This window comes from Leucoraja erinacea, chromosome 22 (genome assembly GCF_028641065.1).
Source record: "Leucoraja erinacea ecotype New England chromosome 22, Leri_hhj_1, whole genome shotgun sequence".
Classification (NCBI taxonomy): domain Eukaryota; kingdom Metazoa; phylum Chordata; class Chondrichthyes; order Rajiformes; family Rajidae; genus Leucoraja; species Leucoraja erinaceus.
The window spans coordinates 7,432,933-7,455,948 of record NC_073398.1 but is presented as its reverse complement, the minus strand read 5'-3'; the positions used below and the strand labels follow the sequence as shown (position 1 = coordinate 7,455,948).

General features: G+C 45.1%; 1 protein-coding gene across 3 annotated transcripts in view; it reads left to right on the top strand.

Annotated features, from left to right (window-relative positions):
* pde3a (phosphodiesterase 3A, cGMP-inhibited) overlaps window positions 1-23,016 on the top strand; it is a 328,346-nt gene that overhangs the window by 294,339 nt on the left and 10,991 nt on the right. For all 3 annotated transcript variants that reach the window (XM_055652876.1, XM_055652875.1, XM_055652877.1), the window contains 5 exons: window positions 3,905-4,018; window positions 7,469-7,668; window positions 14,312-14,515; window positions 19,962-20,123; window positions 22,486-22,720. In XM_055652876.1, the coding sequence (XP_055508851.1) occupies window positions 3,905-4,018; window positions 7,469-7,668; window positions 14,312-14,515; window positions 19,962-20,123; window positions 22,486-22,720 (915 nt within the window). The remainder of the gene's footprint in view (window positions 1-3,904; window positions 4,019-7,468; window positions 7,669-14,311; window positions 14,516-19,961; window positions 20,124-22,485; window positions 22,721-23,016) is intronic.

Below are 23,016 nucleotides of genomic sequence, written 5' to 3'. Positions count from 1 at the left end.
AAGCCCATGAGCTCTGTGATGTTAAGTCCACAAGCACCCACGGTTGGAGCTCTGAGGTCGATCCTGGCAAAGGGATTGCGGGCTTCGTGGTTAAAGTCCCGAAGGCTCTCTACGGTGGAACCCTCAAAAGTCAGTCTCCAGCAAAGGCTGCCAACTCCTTGATGTTAGGCCGCAGTGTGGACGGAGATATGATACGGGAAAAAATCGCATCTGTATCGAGGTAAGAGATTAGAAAAAGCTTCCCCCCAACCGGGGAGAACATACAAACTCCGTACAGATAGCCCCCGTAGTCAGAATCGAACCCGGGTCTCTGGGGTCTCTACCGCTGTGCCACCGTGTTGGCATGGCATTGCTTTACATTTCTCTTGTGCCCAGAGAGTGGAGGAGGAGGAGGTAGGAGGAGCTGGCAAGTAAAATGCAAGCTTTAATGTTCCTGGGCTATTCTACTCTCCAATAACACATGCAACAGCTGCACTCTCAAACACATCAAAATACGTCTGGGTCAAGTAGCCCGTAAGCCGTTCGGGAAAACATTAAAGGATTGTTATTGGTGAAATGTTGTGATCATTATTTATTTGCTGGCAGCACATTCGATGTTTGTCCCACACAGCAAACAGGAATGTTCTGCACTCACCACAGCTTCACTGAGCCGACTTATCGCACCCTGTACATCAAGACACGCTGATCCCTGGATTCAGCCACCCCAACCTCGTGACTCGTCAGTCAGCGTCTGACACGGCAGGGCAGCATTCCCACTTTGGACGTGTTGATACTTAAAGGAAAACCACGTTCTCTTTCAGATGCCCAGTGGATAACATGGCCCCTAATCCATTTCCCCACTGCCCGAACACCTTCCCCTTCTGAATGGACCTTCCATAAGCTAGAGTACAGTCCAATTCGCCTCCAGATCCAAGAGCAGCTTCTTCCCCTCTGTTATCAGAGTTCTGAACGGTCCTTCCATAAACTAGGGCTCTGTCCAATTGACCTATACCTATATAGGGAGGCGGTACAGGAGCCTCAGGTCACGTACTAGTAGGATGAGGAAAAGCTTCTATAACAACACAATCACACTGCTGAACTCGGAGTCCCGACGATAGATTTCTCTGGTCCCTCCGTCCCCTTTGTTTAATCATTCTGTATTTCCTGATTATTCTGTATCTTCCCTCTTTCTATTTTTTTTTTTTTTTCTTTATGTACAACTACTACGGACTGACGCAAAACTGCATTTCGTTGTACTGATACTTGTATTTGTGCGATGACATTAAAGTTGAATTGAAAAAAAAAAATTGCAGACATTGGACTTTGTCTCTGGAACTGATGCGCCATAGTGCTGAGAACTATGTTCCAGACCCTGTATCTTCCCCTTTGCTTTATCCGTTGTGCTTGAGTTTGTACTTGGTTGTATTTATGTATGCTATATTGATTAGTAGTACTGGATGTTACAATCCCTAACATTTTTCACTACAATTGACATTTGGTATTCTTGGGGATGACCACTAGGTGATATTGCTACCAATCAGACACATCTTCAGTTGTGTACCTCAACGTCACTGGGTGTTTCGGCCTCTTATCGCAAGACACCCTCAGTCGAGGCAGGCCCATCGCAGGGTGATCAGCCCTGGGTGTGTGTCTTATGGTTAGCCTCTAGATGGTCACGTGGCAGCCCAGACAGCATCTTTTCTCTTCAGCCACAGCCAGTAACTGCTCCATTCGGCTATATATATATTCTGAACAGTTTGGATAGAACTGGCACAGCGATGCAGTAGTAGAGTTGCTGCCAAACAGCACCAGAGACCCGGGTGCGATCTATAGATTGGGTGCTGTCTATGCGGAGTTTGCACGTTCTCCCTGTGATCGTGAGGGTTTTCTCTGGGTGCTCCAGTTTCCTCCCGCATTTCAAAGACGAGCAGGGTTGCAGGTTAATTGGCCCTCTGAAAATTGTCCCGAGTGTGTAGGATAGAACTAGTGTATGGGTGATCGTTGATCGGCATGGCCTCAATGGGTCTGAGGGCTTGTTTACATAATGTATCTCTAAAAAAATCCAAACCTCTTTGCTGCACCTTGGTACACATGACCTACACCTACAGCTTAAATAGTGCTGGAGTAACTCAACGGGTCAGCCAGGCTTCTCTGGAGAAAATGGATAGGTGACATTTTGGGTCGGGACCCTTCTTTAGACAGGTGGTTGGGAACAAACATAGAACGTAGAACCGTATACACGGAATGCTGCTTTTTCCATGTTAGCTTGAGATACTGCCTGACTCCAGCATTTTGTGTCTTTTGTAAACCAGCATCTGCAGTTCCTTGTTTCTATATGAGCTGTGTGTCTTTGGTTGCACTACAGACTTTTTTTTTTGCACAATTGCCTAGAATTACTGTTATTACTTTATTGTACTTTTGATCATTATATATTTTCTGTGTGTAATTAATGGGACCTGTAACGCTGTTTTATTGTCGATACATATGACAATTAAGTATTCGTGACTCTTGTCCCTCTTGAAATGCTGCACATATAGCAGTTGGTAGATACAGTCAAAAATAAGTCTTGTTGCAGCATCATTAGTTTAGTTTGGTTTAGTTTAGTTCAGAGATATAGCGTGGAAATCCTTTGGCCCACCAAGTCCACGTCGACCAGCGATCCCCGCACACGGACCTATACACACTTGGGACAATTTCACAATTTTACCAAGCTAATTAGCCTACAAATCCTTTTTTTTTTTTTTTTTTTCTCTCTTCGCTTTTTATTTGAATTTCATTAAGTTGGTTTGTTGGAAGATGTTTCAAACACTATCAGCCACTGTTGAGGAGAAAATAAACTCTCTGTTTTCCAGAAACTGCACTGTTACATAGTGTGTAGACATTTTATATGATTTGGTTATATTTATAACAATCACATACGCAGTGGGGTATTCATCATTCTTCAAATGATTGCCTGGTCACTTGCATAAAGCTAATTGTTGAACTTGCTGTACATATTTTGGCAGCTATGTTTCCATCATCAGATCAACTACATTCACAAAAGGACCCCACCCATCCCTCCGTTGTGCCCTGACTGGACTCTCACCTATTTCTCCCTTCCACCCCCCCCCCCCCCCCCCCCCCAATCCATCAGCTACCTTCCTTCCCTTGGCTTCACAACCTACAACTCATCCCAACTCTCTAACACCTTCTGTTCTTATCTCTGGCCTTTATTCCAACCATTTAGTTGTCACCCCCCCTCCCTCCCTTGCCCGCGTCTACCTATTACCTGCCACACACTGTCCTGTCCCTCCCCTTTATCCAGCTTGCTTCCCTTCCCCCCACCATCAAAAGAAGGGTACCAACCCCGAAACATCACCTATCCATGTTCTCCAGAGATGCTGCCTGACCCACTGTGTTACCAGCATTTTGTGTCTAATATGAAATTCAGCATCTGCAGTTCTTCCTGCCAGAAGAAGGGTCCCGACCCAAAACGTCAGCTATCCATGTTCTTCAGAGATGCTGCCTGACCTGCTGAATTACTCCAGCACTTTGTGTCATTTTGTGTATTAACCAGCATCTGCAGTTCTTTGAAACTACATTCACAGTAAACTATGTAACTCTGAGGCACCACAATGATTATGAAAGGGTTCCAATATATTAACATTTCTTTATTTGCTTCTTGACATCCGAGAATAGACACTAAGTGCTGGAGTAACTCAATGGGTCAGGCAAAGGAATAGGTGACGTTTTGGGTCGGAACCTTTCCTCAGACTATTCCTTGTCTCCAGAGATGCTGCCTGACCCACTTTGTGCCTTTGTGCACTTTGTGTCTATCTTCAGTGTAAACAAGCATCTGCAGTTCCTTCCTACATACTTGACATTCAAAAACACCTTTTAATAGCAATGATAAATGTTTAATTTACTGCTATTTTGTACTCAACAGATCACAATCGCATCCATGCGACGGACGTGTTGCATGCGGTTTGGTACCTCACCACACAACCGGTCCCAGGACTGCAGACCTGTATCGGTGATCATGGCTCCATGAGTGATTCAGGTACATTTTTCAGAAGTGTATGCTCTGTCCTCTATCTATACCAACCCTCACGGTCCCTCAGATCCACATCAGCCGGTCTCCTCTCCATCCACAAGTCCAACCTCCGCAGTTTTGGGGACAGAGCCTTCTCCAGGGCAGCTCCCAGGCTCTGGAACTCCCTCCCCCAACTGATCCGCAATTCCGTGTCCCTCACCATCTTCCAGTCCCGCCTCAAGACCCATCTCTTCACCTCTGCCTATCCTTAGCCCCACGTCCCCCACCCTTTTCATCTATGCATTAATTGCCTCATATTGTGTTTTGTATTGAATTCTGTCTTTATTTTGTGTACTAGTCATGTCTCTACTATTTATTTCATTCCCCTTACATGTTTTTCCTCTACCTGCTAAATTTTGTAAGGTGTCCTTGAGACTCTTGAAAGGCGCCCATAAATAAAATTTATTATTATTATTATTATTATCCTATTTTTGTTTAAAGATACAGCGTGGAAACAGGTCCTTCGGTCCATCGAGTCCACACAGACCAGCGATCCCCACACGCTAACACAAGCCTACACACACAGGGGCCAATTTATATTTATACTAAGTCGATAAACCTTTGGAGTGTGGGAGGAAACCAGTGATCACGGAGAAAACCCACACAAAATCACGGGGAGAAGGTACAAACTCTCTACACACACACACCCGTAGTTAGGATCGAACCCAGGTCTCTGGTGCTGTAAGGCGGTAGCTCTACCGCTGCGCCACCGTGCCCCCCCTTGACGGATGGACAGTAAAACGTAGATCAGAACAGTACAGCAGAACAACAGGCCCATCGGCCAACAATATCTGTGCCAAACATGACGTCAAGTTAACCTAATCTCATCTGCCCGGACGTGATCCACACATATCCCTCAATTCCCTGCATATCCATGTGCCTATCCAAAAACCTCATAAAAGCCACTATTGTATTTGCCCCAACAAACGTCCAGCAACACCACGTTCCAGGCACCCAGTATCGTCTGTGTAAAAAGTTTGCCCCGTACATCTCCTTTAAACTCTGCCCCTCACACCTTAAACCTAGGCTTTTCCATCCTGGGAAAAAAGGTTCTGACTGTCTACCATATCTTTGTCTCTCATATTTTTTTACACTTTCAGCAGGTCTCCCCCTCAGGCTACGATTCTCCAGAGAAAACAATCTAATCCGACCAATCTAACAATCCAACTTCTCTCTATACTGTAAAGTGTGATGAAAAATATATGATAGATTATAGAAGGTAGACAAAAATGCTGGAGAAACTCAGCGGGTGAAGCAGCATCTATGAGCGAAGGAAATAGGCAACGTTTCGGGTCGAGACCCTTCTTCAGATAGATTATACAAGCAAGTCACACTAGGGACGATTTGAATTTTTTTTTACCGAAGCCAATGAACTTACAAGCCTGGAGATCTTTGGTGTATGAAGGAACTGCAGATGCTGGTTTACACCGAAGATAGACACAAAATACTGGAGTAACTCAGCAGAACAGGCAGCATCTCTGGATAGAAGGAGTGGGTGATGTTTCGGGACTAGACCCTTCTTCAGACCCAGAAATGTCACTCATTCCTTCTATCCAGAGATGCTGCCTGTCCCACTGAGTTACCCCAGCATTTTGTGTACATCTTTGGAGTGTGGGAGGAAATTGGAGCATCCGGAGAAAACCCACACATTCACAGGGAGAATATACAAACTCCGTACAGATAGCACCGAAAGTCAGGATTCAGAGGGATTTGGGCCAAATGCAGGCCAGTGGGAGTAGTGTAGATGGGGCATGTTGGTCAGTATGGATGAGTTGGGCCTGTTTCCGTGCTGTCTGAAACCGTGTGTGACCTGGGTTTTCTCAGGATGCTCCTATTTCCTCCCACGCTCAAAAAACACGCAGATTTGCAGGTTAATTGGCTTTGGTAATATTGTAAAATTACCCTTGTGTGTGTAGGATAGTGTTAGTGTGCGGGGATCGCTGGTTGGCACGGATTTGGTGGGCCGAAGGGCCTGTTTCCATGCTGTATCACTAAACTAAATTAAATTAATTTCCCTTAGATCTGTCAGATGTAAATGTTCAATCACACTAATTCTTCTGACCAATGAAAATATTGACCGTCACATTGGGTATTTGTAAAGCAGAGATTGATAGGTCATTGATTTGCAAAGGCGTCATAGAATAGTTTCTTTATAGAATAGTTTCTTTATTGTCATTGTAACATGAACCATGTACAACGAAACAGGGTGAAGGCAGGAGAATGGGGTTGAAAGGGCAAAATAGATCAGCCGTGATCAAATAGCGGAGTAGACTCGATGGGCTGAATTTGTCCCACCCTGGTTGTACTTGCCCACACCACCACCTCCGGAAGTGTGTTCCAGGCACTTGCCAACTTATGTTAAAAAAAAACCCACCCTGCACATCCCCTTTAAACTTTGCCCCTATCACCTTAAAGCGACGTCCCCTAGTCTCTGATATTTCCATCCTGGGAAAAAGGTTCTGATTGTCCACTGCAGCATCTGCAGTTCCTTGTGCCACCAAGAGATAAAGGATGGTTTATCGTCTGAAGAAGGGTCTCAACACAAAACGTCACCCATTCCTTCTATCCAGAGATGCTGCCTGTTCCGCTGAGTTACTCCAGCATTTTGTGTCTATCTTCGGTTTAATCCAGCATCTACAGTTCCTTCCGTCACAGGACGGTTTGTAAGCTACTTTCACTCCCGTTCTCCCAGTTTCCAATCTAATCTCTACGATCTTTTTGTTTTGCGGTGTCCGCACCTTTCCTCACTGTGGAGCTTATGTACTTTTACAAAAAGGTTAGAGAAAGTTTCCTCCTCTCCACCACCTTCACACTTGTTAGCACTATGGTTAATAGTCTCTTATACCCCCTTTGCAGCTTGTTGACAGTAGATGGTGCAATTATCTGTGAATGTAAGAACATAGTTATTAATAACACGCAACTTTGTACAGCCAGCGTTACTGCTCAGAGGTTCTTAGAAAACCTCTTGTAGGATTAGCAAGGATTTAACCTGAGCAGTGAGAGAGGGCTGCACAATAACATTGCTGCCTCACAATAACAGAGACCTGGGTTCTATCCCGACCTCGGGCGTTGTCTGTATGGAGCCTGCAGTTTCTTCTTGTGGCTGCTTGGGTTTCCTCCAGTTTAGTTTAGTTCAGTTTAGTTTAGAGGTGCAGGCTCTTCGGCCCATTGAGTCAGCGCTAATCAGCGTTCCCCGAACACTAGCCCAATCCTACACACCAGGTACAATTTATACATTTAAAAGACATTTGGACAGATGCACAGATTGGAAAAGCTTAGAGGGATATGGGCCAAACACGGGCAGGTGGGACTAGTGTAGACGGGAGCATCTTGGACAGCATGGCCAAGATGGGCCGAAGGGTCTGTTTCCACACGTTGCACGACTGTATTACAATTCTTTGTCAATTATTTGTTCAGATTCAGACAGTGGGATCACTCACGGACACATGGGGTTTGCCATATCGAAGACCTACAGTGTGACGGAGGACAGGTACGGCTGTGTGATCGCCAATGTCCCTGCCCTGGAGCTGATGGCCCTCTATGTCGCTGCCGCCATGCATGATTACGACCACCCAGGAAGGACCAATGCCTTTCTCGTGGCTACCAGTGCACCACAGGTATGTATCACATAGAACATACTGGTTGGGTGTGGAGTTTGAACCCTGACCAGGTTGGCACCAATGGTCGTGCCCCTTTAAGATGGAGTTGCCAACATTTGTTGGGTACCTCTTTAAGATGGATTAGCGACACTAATTTTGTTGTTTAGAGATACAGCAGGGAAACTAGCCCTTCGGCCCACCGACCAGCAATCTCCACACACTTGAACTATCTTCCTCGGAAGTGTTGCATTATAATCCGGTCTGAGATGGCCGAGCGAGTCCTGCATAGTTGGTGGCACAGTCAGAGAGTCATACAGCACGGAAACAGGCCCTTCAGCCCAACTCGTCCATGCCGACCAAAATACCCCATCTAAGATAGTCCCATTTTCCCGCATTTTTGCATATATCCTAAACATTTCCTATCCATGTACATGTCCAAGCATAGTTTAAATGTCATTATTGCACCTGCCTCAATTGCTTGTCCAAATACCCACCGCTTCTCTGTGTGAAATAGGTTGTGCCTCAGGGTTCTATTATATCTTTCTCCTCTCATCTTTAACCTATGTCCTTTGGTTCTTGATTCCTGGTGTAAGCAAATCTGTGCATTTATCCCTGTCTATTCCCCTCATAGCTGTATACACCTCATCCCTTATTATCTTGCACTACAAAGAATTAAGTCCAAGCTTGCCCAACTACTCTCTATAGCACGGGCCCGCACATCCTGACAACATCTCGTAAATCTTCTCTGCACTCTTTCCAGCTTAATCACATCCTTCATTAGGTGACCAAATCTACATACAATGCCCCAAATGTGGCCTCACAAACATTTTGTACAACTGCAATGTAACTTCCCAACTTCTATACTTAATGCCCTGACCAATGAATACCAATGTACACAACCATAGGGGCTGACATGTCGCCAGGGGTCGCCTGTATGGTTGTGAGAGGTCTCCAAAGAGTCGTAGCGTCTTTCTGGTTGCCGCCGAATTTTCAACATGTTGAAAACTTCGGCGACCTATCACGGGTGCCGGCAGTCGCCTGTAAAGGTCGCGTAAGTGGGACCGGCCCTTTATGGATCCAGATTTACTGCAGAGACTGGTGTGCCTTAGCAAGGGCGTCAGGCAAGGAATTACCAGACACCCACCCAATAACTTTGAAAAAGGTTTAAAATTGTATCTGTTCTTCAGCCGCACCTCCTGAATAATTGAGATGCAGCAGAGCAGGTGAAGAACAGTTGTCTTTTTAACCAGAATCAGCAAGTCATGCTGATTTGACATCAACAGAAGCCGATTAGAACTCAATGCCTTTAAGCTTTTGAGATACAGCGCAGAAACCAAATTTTGAGATACAGCTTTGGACCACCAAATCCGCGCCGACCAACGATCACCCGTTCACTAGTTCACTAGCACTATCCTACGCGCTGTAAGGCATTCTGCCGTCCTTGCATGCACATCAATGTGATCTCAGCAACAGGAGGAAGGAGTGTGAGTAGAATCACAAGAGACAGCAGATGCCTGAATCCTGAGTTAAAGTGCTGCAGGAACTCAGTGGGTCAAGCAACATCTCTATTAGCTGCTCCACTGTGAGAAGGCTTTAAATAAAACCTTTCCTCCGACTTGACGACTTCGAAATGATCATCCACTCATTTATCTCCTCCCGTCTTAATTATTGCAACTCCCTTTACACTGGCATCAGCCAATCATCCCTGTCCCACCTGCAATTGGTCCAAAATGCCGTAGCGAGACTCCTGACAGGCACCCGAAAAAGGGACCACATCGCCCCGATCCTGGCCTCTCTCCACTGGCTCCCAGTGCGATTCCCAATCAATTTCAAGCTCCTTTTTGTTTACAAAGCCCTTAACGGGCTTGCCCCCACCTACATTAAAAATCTGCTTTCCCACCATGCCACTTCCAGGTCCCTCAGATCGGCTGACTTGGGTTTACTGAACATCCCGCGGTCTCGGCATAAGCTCAGGGGCGACCGCGCTTTTGCGGTTGCAGCACGTAGACTATGGAACTGCATCCCTCCTCCCATCAGAACTGCCCCCTCCATCAACTCTTTTAAGTCTTGACTTAAAATTTATTTCTACTCTCAAGCCTTTCTTGAGGTCCTCTGAGGGAGCGCTGTATGTATGTATTTATGTATTGTTGATCTATGTACCACTGTTTGTATAACGTTAGTTCCTGCACTAATGTAAAGTACTTTGGTCGACGAGAGTTGTTTTTAAATGTGCTATAGAAATAAAATTGGCTTGGCTTGACTAGAGTGCAGTGATCAAGAGTCAAGAATGTTTTAATGTCAGACTGGACCAAGTGGGACTCGTTGGGTCCCTGCCACAGGGAAGGCCTGGTCCCCCAACGCAACCCGTTTCCCCCAACGCAATATTCCAGAATTTATTTGGAAGTTGTAATTTGCCTGACTGTAGGGAAGAGTAATATCTCGGAATCTGTTGGTCCCTCAACACCTCCAAGCTGATGCAGCGCCTTGACTGAGAGTCAAGAAAGCCACCTGTGATCCTCAACGTTTAGTCATAGAGAGTATCCTGACCACCTTTTCACGGTATGGTCAGCAGCTGCACTGCTGTGGACAGGAAGGCACTACAACGGGTGGGCACATCATCGTTGCCCCCGCTCCCTGCGAAAACGGTGTCTGAGATGGGCTGGGAAGATCATCAAAGACCCCTCACACCCCAACCATGGACTGTTTGCCCTATTCCCATCAGGGAGGCGGTACAGGAGCCTCAGGTCACGTACTAGTAGGATGAGGAACAGCTTCTACAATAATAAAATTACACTGCTGAACTCGGAGTCCCGCCGATAGATTTCTCCAGTCCCTCCGTCTCCATTGTTTAATTATTCTGTATTTTTTGATTATTCTGTATCTTCTCTCTTTCTATTTTTTTTTATTTCTTTATGCACAACTACTACAGACTGACGCAAAACTGCATTTTGTTGTACTCATACTTGTATTTGTGCGATGACATTAAAGTTGAATTGAATTGAAAAGAAGCTGCTCCTGAAACTGGACATTACAGTTTTCAGACTCCTATGCCCTTTTTCTAAAGGCAGGAGTGAATTGAGTGTGGTCAGAGTGGTGTGGGTCTCTGATGATGCTGGCTGCCTTTTTGAGGAAGCGCCTCCTGTCGATCCCTGCGATGGTGGGGAGGCCAGTACCCGTGATGGACCGGGCAGTGTCCACCACTTTTTGCAATCTTCTTCATTCCAAGTTGCTGAACAAGGCCTTGAAGCAACCAGTCAATATTCTCTCTGCTGTACACCAGTAGATCTTCAAGAGCGTAGAGAAAGGTTCAAGGGGCTTTCTTTATGATTGCATTAATGTGCTGGGTCCAGGATAGATCTTCGGAGATATGCACGCCCAGGAATTTGAAGTTTTTGACTCTCTCCACCACTATCCCACGATGAAGACAGGTTTGTAGATCCTCGACCTTCCTCTTCCAAAGTTAATGTGCAACCATCTCAAAATTTAAACGACTAATTTAAACGGAACTGTGTCATTTCTGCTTCTGGTCAACGCAGGATTTGAACCCTGGACGGGAACCCCCCCCCCTCCCCACACACATAGTTTTGAATTCTGTTTGGACAGTGACTTGGAAGATGAGTTCACATCAAGGTCGAACAATCCATTAGTTCAGTCCTTGTTAATCAGTTCCCAAATCATTGCACAGTTACATGTTATTTCCTCGAGAAAACATATTGATCACTGTGTTTGAATGTCCCTGATCTCCCCATATCTGTTTGTCCCTCCAACAAATGTTACAATCCCACCTCCAGAATACATCCCTCGTTTCAGTCTAGACCATCACACAAACCAACCTCCCTTCCATTGACTTCATTTACACCTCAAGCTGCCTCGGCACGGAATGGTACCATTTGGCGCCGCTGTTTCGGCACCGTTGTATCGGCGCCTCCGTTTCGGCGCCTCCGTTTTGCAGGCGCCGATCTTTTGCTAATTCCTACAAGAACTTCCTTTCTGACACTGGTAAGAAAGGATATTCTTGTTGCCACTTTACAATTGCCTCTGTTTCTTGCATTAAATTATTAAAGAATATTTTTGTAAAAACTTCCACTGGCAACAGAGACCCTGACCTCTCGGTAAATTCATGCAATAATATGGACTGGAAACTTAGGGCAAAAATATTTTTGGCTAGTCTCTGATTAACACGTTGCACCATTATCATCATGCTACTTTATTGAGAGGGCCAAGGTTAAAAGCAGAGATTTTCAATCAAGCTTCTCAGTGACTGTAAACCCCCCAAAAATGACTGTCATTAACTCTAAAGTTGAAGCACAACATGGGACTGTTTGAGCTTCCGACTGCTTACCTTCATAGATAGATCATGGAGAAAAGAATGTTGCAGTTTTTTTAAGCTTTCGGATTTGCCCAGAGACAAGAGGGCACACAGTGGCATAATTCACCTATTCACCTATTGAAACAGCGGAGCCGAAACAGTGGTGCCAAAACAACGGCGCCGGAACGGCAGCGCCGAAAAGTACCCGACCCGCCTCGGCAAGGCCAGCAGCATTATCAAGGATGAGTCACAATCCAGCCACTCCCTCTTCTCCCCTCTCCCCAGGTGAAAGGTACAGAAGTGTGAAAACGCACACCTCCAGATTCAGGGACAGTTTTCACAGCTATCAAACCATTGAACCATCCAACCAACAACCAGAGAGCAGTCCTGAGCTACAATCGACCTCAATGGAGACCCTCGGACTATCTTTGATCAGACTTCACTGGACTTTACCTTGCACTAAATGTTAATTATGTTATTCTCTTTATCATTTATCTGTAAACTGTGGATGGCTTGATTGTAATCATGTATTGTCTTTCGACCGACTGGTTAGCATGCCACAAAAGCTTTTCACTGTACCTCGGTACACGTGACAATAATCTAAACTCAAACTGAAGCCAGCACAGTATCTCAACTGACCCCCCCATCCTTGCAGCACCAGACGTCAAGGTCAGTTTTACTTTCGTTACGTTCAGTTCACCCCGTGACCTGCGTGGGTTTTCTCCGAGATCTTCGGTTTCCTCCCACACACCAAAGACGTGCAGGTTTGTAGGTTAATTGGCTTGGTATAAATGTAAATTGTCCCTAGTGTGTGTAGGATAGTGTTAATGTGCGGGGGCCACTGGTCGTTGCGGACTTGGTGGGCCGAAGGGCCTGTTTCGATGCTGTGTCTCTAAACTAAAGTAAAGTCTTTCACGAGGTTAGTGAATGTTAAAAATAAATCTGAACAAAATCTTTGCAAAAAGCTCTTGTGAAATGCATGACTCGTGTGCAGAAGTCTTTCCTCATGAGGTTTCAGTTCCTGTTAAGTAACTTATGAACACAGATTGTCTCTATTGTGCTGTTCCGAAAGGAGTCTCTGTTCTTAGATGAAACAATAAAAAGATTCCAGGACACTTTGAAACAAAATGTCAAGGAGCCACCATCATCCGAGCTAACTCAAGAGTTAAGAGTGTTTAATTGTCATATGTACTAACGGAACAATGACATTTGTACTTGCAGCAGCATAACAGGCCTTTAAACGCAATAGACACAGATTACATATGATAAACTCAACAAATTCAATAACTTCATAACCACAAACAAGTGCAGGAAACCTGAAGTCCTTCATGAACCTGCATTCACCCTATTCTTTCATTTAATTTAGAAATACAGCATGGAAACAGGCCCTTCAGCCCACTGAGTCCCAGATACCGGTTCTTTCCTGCACGTTAGGGAGAATTTACAAAAGCGATTAACCTACAAACCTGCACGTCTTTGGAGTGTGGGGGGGAATCTGGAGCACCCGGAGAAAACACACGCGGTCACAGGGAGAACATACAGACAACACCTGTAGTCAGGATAGAACCCGGGTCTATGGCGGTGTAAGGCAGCAGGACTACCTCTGCCCCACCGTGTCTCCTCTGTTGATTTGCGTCATGTTAAGGGCCTGTCCCACTTGGGCGTCATTTGCGCATCACGCAGGTGGGGCGCGAAGATTTTGTGAATCCCGAAATCCTGGGGCGCTGCGCGTGACCGCGCGTCACTGCCTACGTCACCACGTCTCACCACGAGCCATGCGCGCATCACGGCGTCTCTCACCACGAGCCATGCGCGCATCACGACGTCTCTCACCACGAGCCATGCGCGCATCACCACGTCTCTCACCACGAGCCATGCGCGCATCACCACGTCTCTCACCACGAGCCATGCGCGCATCACGACGTCTCTCACCACGAGCCATGCGCGCATCACGACGCGCATGTGATGCGTAAATGATGTCGCGTCGGGGTCGTGACGCATAAATTATGTCGCGTAATTGACGTGCAAATAACGCCGAAGTGGGACAAGCCTTTAGGTGCCAGCCGGGATGATGTTCTGAAGCCCTGGCAGGCCTTTGCAGGTACTATCACAACATTTAAGCTGGATCTATCACCACGTATAAAAAACATTTAGGCAGGTTTAGAGGGATATGGTTCAAACGCAGGCAGGTGGGACTAGTGTAGATGGGGCATGTTGGTCTGTGTGGGCAAGTTGGGCCGAAGGGTCTATGTCCACGCTCTACGACTCTATGACACAGAGGTGAACGTAAACCTCACCCCTGTCATACACACGTGGGTTCGACGGCTGACTTGAGTTGTGTTTTGATTGCAGGCCGTTCTATACAACGACCGCTCGGTGCTGGAGAACCATCACGCTGCCTCAGCCTGGAACCTGTTCATGTCGCAACAAGAGTACAACTTCCTGGTCAACTTGGATCACGTCGAATTCAAGCGGTTCCGGTTTCTTGTCATTGAGGCCATATTGGCCACGGATCTTAAGAAACACTTTGACTTTCTCGCAGAGTTCAATGCCAAGGTAACCTGCTTGCATCTGATTGAGTTACGACACAGTTCATTTGAAGGGTTCTGGTAGCCTTTAGTGATCTGCATTCGGTATGTAGCAAAATCATAGATCGGGTAGAGTCTATTTTGCCCAGAGTAGGGGAATCGAGAACCAGAGGACATAGGTTTAAGATGAGGGTGGGAAAGATTTAATATGAATCCGAGCAGTAACCTTTTCACACAAAGGGTGGTGGGTGTATGGAACAAGCTGCCAGAGGAGGTAGTTGAGGCTGGGACTATTGCAACGTTTGAGAACCAATTAGACATGTACATGGATAGGATAGGTCTGAAGTGACATGGGCCAAACGTGGTCAGGTGGGAGTAGTGTAAATGGTCGGTGTGGGCAAGTTGGGCGAGGGCCTGTTTCCACCGTGACTCCGTGATTCTAAGTTAGTGATTCAATGATTCGGAGCTGCTTCAGTACATCGAGCACATGGACCGGACTTTGGACTTTTTGTAAATGGTGCCAAAATATGGCTGCCCATGCATAGAAACATGGAAAATAGTTGCAGGAGGAGGCCATTCGGCCCATCGAGCCAGCACCGCCATTCATTGTGATCATGGCTGATCGTCCCCAATCAATAATCCGTGCCTGCCTTCTCCCCATATCCCTTGATTCCACTAGCCCCTAGAGCTCTGTCTAACTCTCTCTTAAATCCATCCAGTGATTTGCCTCCACTGCCCTCTGTGGCAGGGAATTCCACAAATTCACAACTCTCTGGGTGAAAAAGATTTTTCTCACCTCAGTCTTAAATGGCCTCCCCTTTATTCTAAGACTGTGGCCCCTGGTTCTGGACTCGCCCAACACTGGGGAACATTTTTCCTGCATCTGGCTAGTCCAGTCCTTTTATAATTTTATATGTTTCTATAAGAACTCCAGTGAATACAAGCCTAGTCTTTTCAATCTTTCCTCACATGACAGTCCCGCTATCCCAGGGATCAATCTCGTGAACCTACGCTGCACTGCCTCAATCACAAGGATGTCCTTCCTCAAATTAGGAGACCAAAACTGTACAGAATACTCCAGATGTGGACTTACCAGAGCCCTATACAACTGCAGAAGGAACCTCTTTACTCCAATACTGAAATTCTCTTGTTATGAAGGCTAACATTCCATTAGCTTTCTTCACTGCCTGCTGTACCAGCACGCCAACTTTCAGTGACTGGTGTACAATGACACCCAGGTCTCGCTGCACCTCCCCCTTACCTAACCTAACCCCTTTGAGACAATAATCTGCCCCAAGCTTTTGCCACCAAAGTGGATAACCTCACATTTATCTACATGCATTCTTTTTGCATGTGTGATCTATGCGAAAAGAATCTCACTGTGCAATGCATCTGTGGCAATAAAGCCCCACTGAAGAATTGGTTCCAGTACTTTATTGTTAAAAGGGCACAAAGTGTTGTAGTGGCTCCGCAGATTCGGCAGCATCGCTGGAGGCGTTTCAAGTCGGGACCTTTCTTCGGACCTTCAGCTCTGTGTTAATCGAGGCATTTAAGAGGCTTATGAATAGCCACATGGTCTGCACCCGACCCGAAACATCACCTGTCCTGTCCATGTTCTCCAGAGATGCTTCCTGACATTCTGAGTTATTCCAGCACCGTGCCATTTTGTGTAATAATCAGCATCTGCAGTTCTTTGTTTCTATAATCTGTACTTTATTGTTACACATACTTAGGTACAGTAAAATTCATTTTTTGCATGCAGTTCAGTGAAAATCTATTGTCTTAAATGCTCTGAAAGAATTAGAAAATGTGCCCACACAAGGACAGATCACTCCGCTGACAAATTGTTGGATGGAATAGTCAACAAATTCACTATTCCATCTCACCAACTTGTACAGACGCACCGTAGAAAGCATTTTATTGGGATGCATGGTTTGGGAACTGCTCCATCCAAGACCGCAAAAATTGCAGAGAATTGTAGCCCGCAAACTAACAACCTCCCTTCCATTGACTCCATCTACACTTCACGCTGCCTCAGCAAGGCCACCAACGTAATGAACGGCCAGCCAGTCTTACCCCGGTCATTCCCTTTTCTCCCCTCTCCCATCAGGCAAGAGGTACAGAAGCGTGATAATGCGCACCTCCAGATTCGGGGACAGATTCTTCCCAGCTGTTATCAGGCAACTGAACCATCCTCTCACCTGACAGAGTGCAGTCCTGACCTCCCGTCTACCTCATTGGAGACCTTTGAGCTATCTTCATTCAAACTTTATTGGACTTTACCTTGCACTAAATGCTGTGCCCTTTATCCTTTATCTGTACACAGCTTGATTGTAATCGTGCATAGTCTTTTCTTTGACTGTTTAGCAATGAAACATAACCTTTTCACTGAATCTCGGTACATGTGATGGCAATAAACTAAACTAAAGGTCATCAGTGGAATCATCAGTCTTTTTCAAAGATTTCAAAGAAACATTTCAAACAAAGAAACTTTTCAAATAAACATTTTCAAATACTTTAATGTTTCCTAAAGAGTTTAAAGTCATTTCAATATATAACTGCATAAGACTACCCCTCGATGATGAAGAGTCCAGTCATTTAAATGCACACTTGGTTTAATGCAGTTTAGTTTAGTTCTACAGCAGGGAAACAGGCCCTTCGGCCCATCGAGCCCAAGCCTTCTATGACCACAACTCTGCAATTTCTTGTTTCATACTATGAGGGGGATTGTGCAGGCAAATGTAGTTGGAACAGGATTTCAGTTTTACCCAATGAACTGGGACACAATCTGGGAGAATTCCTCTAGACAATGAAAATGATGTAGTCATCTAGATTCTTGTACGTTTTAATACAGGTTATATGTGCAGCAATTAATTTACTAGTGTTAGATGCCAACAAATGTTTGTGGCTGTGATACTGGAAATGAAAAAAGACTATTTGTTCCGTGTCTGCACAGAACGTGGTGCTTATGCACTGAACAATGATGAACTCCATATATCAATATACTGCAATAAATATGTGCAGAATTTATTTCAGTAATGCACAGGCCACCTTGCCAATGTCGACTCCATGCTGTTAATATACGTTATCTGTTAATGTAATGCACAGATAGATATATTGATTGGAACAAGAACCGTATATACTGGAGTAAAATTGCCCCTAGTGTGTAGGGAATGGATGAAAAATGGGATAACACAAAAGTAGTGTGAATAGGTGATCGATGATCGGCATGGACTTGGTGGACCGAAGGGCCTGTTTCCATTGCTGTATCTCTAAACTAAACTGAACTGAACTAAACTAAACCAAACCAAACTAAACTAAACTAATCTGAACAAAAGTAATCAACGTAAACAAAAGTAACAAAAGTATGGAGAGAAGGCAGGTACGGGATACTGAGTTGGATGATCAGCCATGATCATATTGAATGGCGGTGCAGGCTCGAAGGGCCGAATGGCCTACTCCTGCACCTAATTTCTATGTTTCTATGTTTCTATGTAATCTAAACCAGGGGTGGGGAACCTTTTTATGTTGGAATGCCACATTAAGTTAGCTGTAATCCAATAAGGCCGCATCCAAGAAAGTTCAATTAGACATACTTCAAAATGTACATTATTTTGTTAAAACAGCCCTCATGACTAACTTTTTTTAATTGAGGCCATCAGTCGGGGAGGATTATGTTTTTGAACCTTCTTTTACTCTTTAGTATTTTAAATACGTTCAATTTAAGATTAAAATAAAAAATAATAAAAGACAAACAAAAACATACTAATAAAAATAAAAGGATTTGTTCTACAAAATTTGGATTCATTCAAAAGGCCGCACTTAATGGCCTAGAAGGCCGCAGGTTCCCCAACCCCTGATCTAAACTAAACTAAACTAACAGCAGATCAGGAAGCATCCCTGGAGAACATGACCAGGTTACGTTTTGGGTTGTTTTAGGAGTCTGAAGCAGCGTCCCAATGAAACGTTGCCTATCCATGTTCTCCAGAGGTGCTGCCTGACCTGCTGAATTACTGCAGAGGTGCTGCCTGACCTGCTGAATTACTGCAGCATGGTTTTGTACGTTCTCCATGGGACCACGTGGGTTTTCTCTGGGAGCTCTGGTTTCCTCCCACACTCCAAAGACGTACAGATTTGTAGGATAATTGGCTTTGGTAAAATTGTAAATTGTCCCTCGTGTGTAGGAAAGGGACTGGTGTACTCTATCTCTAAAGTAAAAGTCTAATGTCTAAACAAACATTGCCCACTCAGTTCCTCCCACAGTTTTTTTTTGTTCTCAACATACTGTTCATGTTTTAACACAAAGTACATTGTTAATGTGGGTGTTATTTTTGCATTGTAAGTGTGCAGTAGAATGTGCTGATAAAATGTGTTGGTAATCATATCACAAGTTGATCAATATTTTCCAGTGGAGCTTCACATGGTCCCAGAGACATACACAGACAGCTGACAGAATGGGTTGCATCACTCAGATGCTGCCTGACCCACTGCATTCCTCCAGCATTTTGTGTCTTATTTGAAAATCGGCATCTGCAGTTCTCCACGCCAAAAGAAGTGTCCCGACCCGAAACGTCAGCTATCCATGTTCTCCAGAGATGCTGCCTGACCCGCTGGGTTACTCCAGCGCTTTGAGTCCTTTTGTGTATTAACCAGCATCTGCAGTTCTTTGTAACTACATTCACAATTGCTATGTGGCCCCGAGGCCCCACATTGATTGTGATGGGATTACAATAACATTTCTTTATTTGCTACTTGACATCCGAGAATAGACACAACGTGCTGGAGTAACTCAGGCGGCATCTCTGGAGAACATGGATGGGTGATGTTTTGGGTTGGAACCTTTCTTGTGACGTTTCGGGACAGGAACCTTCTTTGGGAGCCTGAAGAAGGAAACATTGTCTATCTATGTTCATCCATGTGATCCGCTGAGTTACTCCAGCACTTTGTGTCAATCTTCAAGTCAAGTCAAGTCAAGTCAAGTCAAGTTTATTTGTCACATACACATACGAGATGTGCAGTGAAATGAAAGTGGCAATGCTCGCGGAACAACAAAACAACCAAACAAATTATAAACACAATCATAACACACATATTATTTTACATAATAAATAATAGAAGGAAAAACGTTCTGTACAGTTAGTCCCTGGTGAGAAAGGCATTTACAGTCCGAATTGCCTCTGGGAAGAAACTCCTTCTCAACCTCTCCGTTCTCACTGCATGGCAACGGAGGCGTTTGCCTGACCGTAGCGGTATAATCTTCGGTATAAACCAGCATCTGCAGTGTTTTGTCATTGCATTTAGGCTATTTCACAGTTCATTCTACAGATCCTTTTCACACGCGGCATTCAAAGTCGTTTTCTTGGAGAGAACGTTTTCTTAACTGTTTTCAAGACTTTTTATATATCAGTGATAACCTTATGTTTTTTATGCTGTTGAATATTGAATTAGTAATGTATTTCCTTGCATCACCACAGGTGAATGAGGAGGTGGGGCCAGGCATTGACTGGGCAAATGAAAACGATCGTTTGTTGGTTTGTCAAATGTGCATTAAACTCGCTGACATCAATGGGCCCGCCAAATGCAAGGAGCTTCATTTGAAATGGACGGAAGGCATAGTCAATGAGTTTTACGAACAGGTTAGTAATATGCCTTAAATTGACACATTGCTCTTAAATGAGTTCCACCTATTTTGATACCGATGAGAAGGTTGGTGGGTTCAATTTGACATGTATATTGATGGAGCTGCTGCCTCGCAATTCTGAACTCTGGCACTGTCTGTGTGGAGCTTACTCGTTCTCCTTGAGGATTTCCTACTGGTGCTCTGGTTTCCTCACACATCCTAATGCCATGTGGGTTTATAGGTGAATTGGCCTCTGTAAATTGTCCCAAGTGTGCAGGGAGTGGATGAGAAAGTGGGATAACATAGAACTAGCGTTCATGGGAGATCGATGGTCAGCATGGACTCAGTGGGCCGAATGGCCTGTTTCCTTTGATCAACCTATAGTACTTGAGTTTGGCTTGATTGTATCCATGTATAGTATTATCTGATTTATTTGGTTACAGTGCAAAACAATGTTTTTCACCGTACCTCAGTACATTTGATTAAATAAAACCCTAAATCTAAACCTAATGTGGCCTAACCAAAGTCATATATAGCTGCACTGTGAGTCTTAGTTTAGTTTAGCAATACAGCACGGAAACGTGTCCTTCGGACCACCGAATCCACGCCGACCAACAATCCCCGCACACTGGCACTATCCTACTACACTAGGGACAATCATAACACGATGGACAATTTACACATTTTTACCAACGCCAATTAACCTACAAACCCGCATGTCTTTGGACTGTGGGAGAACCTGGAGAAAACCCATACAAACACCGTACAGATATTGTAAGCACCCGTAGTCGGGATTGATCCCGGATCTCTGGCAACTCTACCGCTGCGCCACTGTGCCGCCCCCTAAGTCTTATACCAAATTGCCCAACCAATAAAAACAAGCACATCATACACCTTCTTAACCACCGATTAATTATCCGCGATGGAATTGAGATGTACGTCCAGGTCTAAATAAAGGGGAACATGAGGAGATGCAGTTTCCATTCTTTAGCTTCCAGGAGGTTTCTGTTTTGGGAGGTTCTGGCTTTGATGAGCCTCGTATTGTATTGATGGTGAGCACTTCAGGCACATCCAGATATGTTGTTACTATAACAACATATATAATATAATGAGAGGAATAGATTGGGTGAATGCGGAGTCTTTTGCCCAGAGGAGGAGAATCAAGAACCAGAACCCATGGGTTTAAGGTGAGAGGAAAAAGAACCTTGAGGGGCATTTTTTTCACACATAAGGTGGTGGATGTATGGAACGAGCTGCCAGAGGAGGTAGTTGAGGCCGATACCATATATAACAATATTTAAAAGACAAAATGTGTAGGAAGGAACTGCAGATGCTGGAAAAAGAAGGAATCCCAACATTCCCTCTCTCTCATTCCCTCCCCCACCCAAGTCACACCAGCTTCTCATATTCACCGAACAAACAACCAACAATGGCCTGTTTCCTTTATCATCGTTACCTTTTTGCATATCTTTCATTCATTATTCTTTATCTCTGTAATAATTGTCTATATCTCTCGTTTCCTTTTCCCCTGACTAGTCTGAAGAAGAGTCTCGACCTGAAACATCACCCATTCCTTCTCTCCAGGCATGCTGCCTGACCCGCTGAGTTACTCCTGCTTTTTGTGTCTAATATTTAAAAGGCAGTTGGTCAGGTACATGGGTAGGGCAGCTTTAGAGGGTTATGGGCCAAACTTAGGCTGGTGAGAATAGTATAGATGGGACATCTTGGTTGGCATGGGCAAGTTAGGCTGAAGGGGCTGTTTATATGCTGCATGACCCTATCAATCCAAATTGGCTGAATGATCGAGTCAAGAGTGATTTATTGCCATGTGGCCCAAAATGGAACTATGAAATTCTTACTTGCAGCAGCACAATAAGTATATAAACATAGTACAGCATAATAAACAACAAAATTAAATTCAATACATTTTAATTAAACGATATCATGCAAAAAGAAAAACAATGTCCCAAGTCCCAAGGTAGCTCTTAGTTTGAAGTTTAGTTGGGGTGCATAGTGTGCAATAGCCTGATGGTTATTGGGGAGGAGCTGTTCCTGAACCTGGACATTCCAGTTTTCAGAATCTTACACCTTCTTCCCGATGGTGGGAGTGAAATGAGAGCGTGGCCAGGGTGTTGTGGGTCCTTAGTGATATTGGCTGCCTTTTTGAGGCAGCGCATCCTCTCGATGGCTTTGGATGGTGAGGGAGTTCAGTACCTGTGATGATGGGCCAGTGTTCAACACTTTTTTACACCGCTTTTAGACTCCTGCGCCTCCTTCCTCGTAAATGCCTCTTGAAACCAGGAAGGGGGTGAGCAGGAGAAGAGGTGAAGGGGGGGGACATGGCGACGGACCTAACCGCCTCTCACTTTGATGCGCAGGGTGACGAGGAGTCCAGTCTGGGGCTCCCCATCAGTCCGTTCATGGACCGCTCAGCACCGCAGCTGGCAAAGCTGCAGGAGTCCTTCATCACCCACATTGTGGGGCCCCTGTGCAACTCGTACAACTCGGCGGGGTTAATACCGGGGAGATGGGTGGAGGAGACCGACGGAGAGGAAGAAGACGACGAGGATGCGGAGACGACAGAAGAGGAAGGAGCATTGGAAACAACCTCAAGTAGGTTTATTTGACTCATCTCTTCCACTCCTTTGATACACTTGCTCACAATCCCCTGATCTTAATTGCTCGTGAGATGGTGATGTTGATCCATCCTCCAGAATCACTGCCGCCTAAGTTTAGTTTATTGTCACGTGTACGGAGATGCAGTGAAATGCGTTTGGCGCGCGCCGTGAGTGGCCCGATTGTAATCATGTATTGACATTCCACCAGTCAGTAAATACAAGATTGCAATCGAGCCGTTCACAGTGTACAGAAGCATGATAAGGGAATATAGTGCAAGGTGAAGCCAGTAC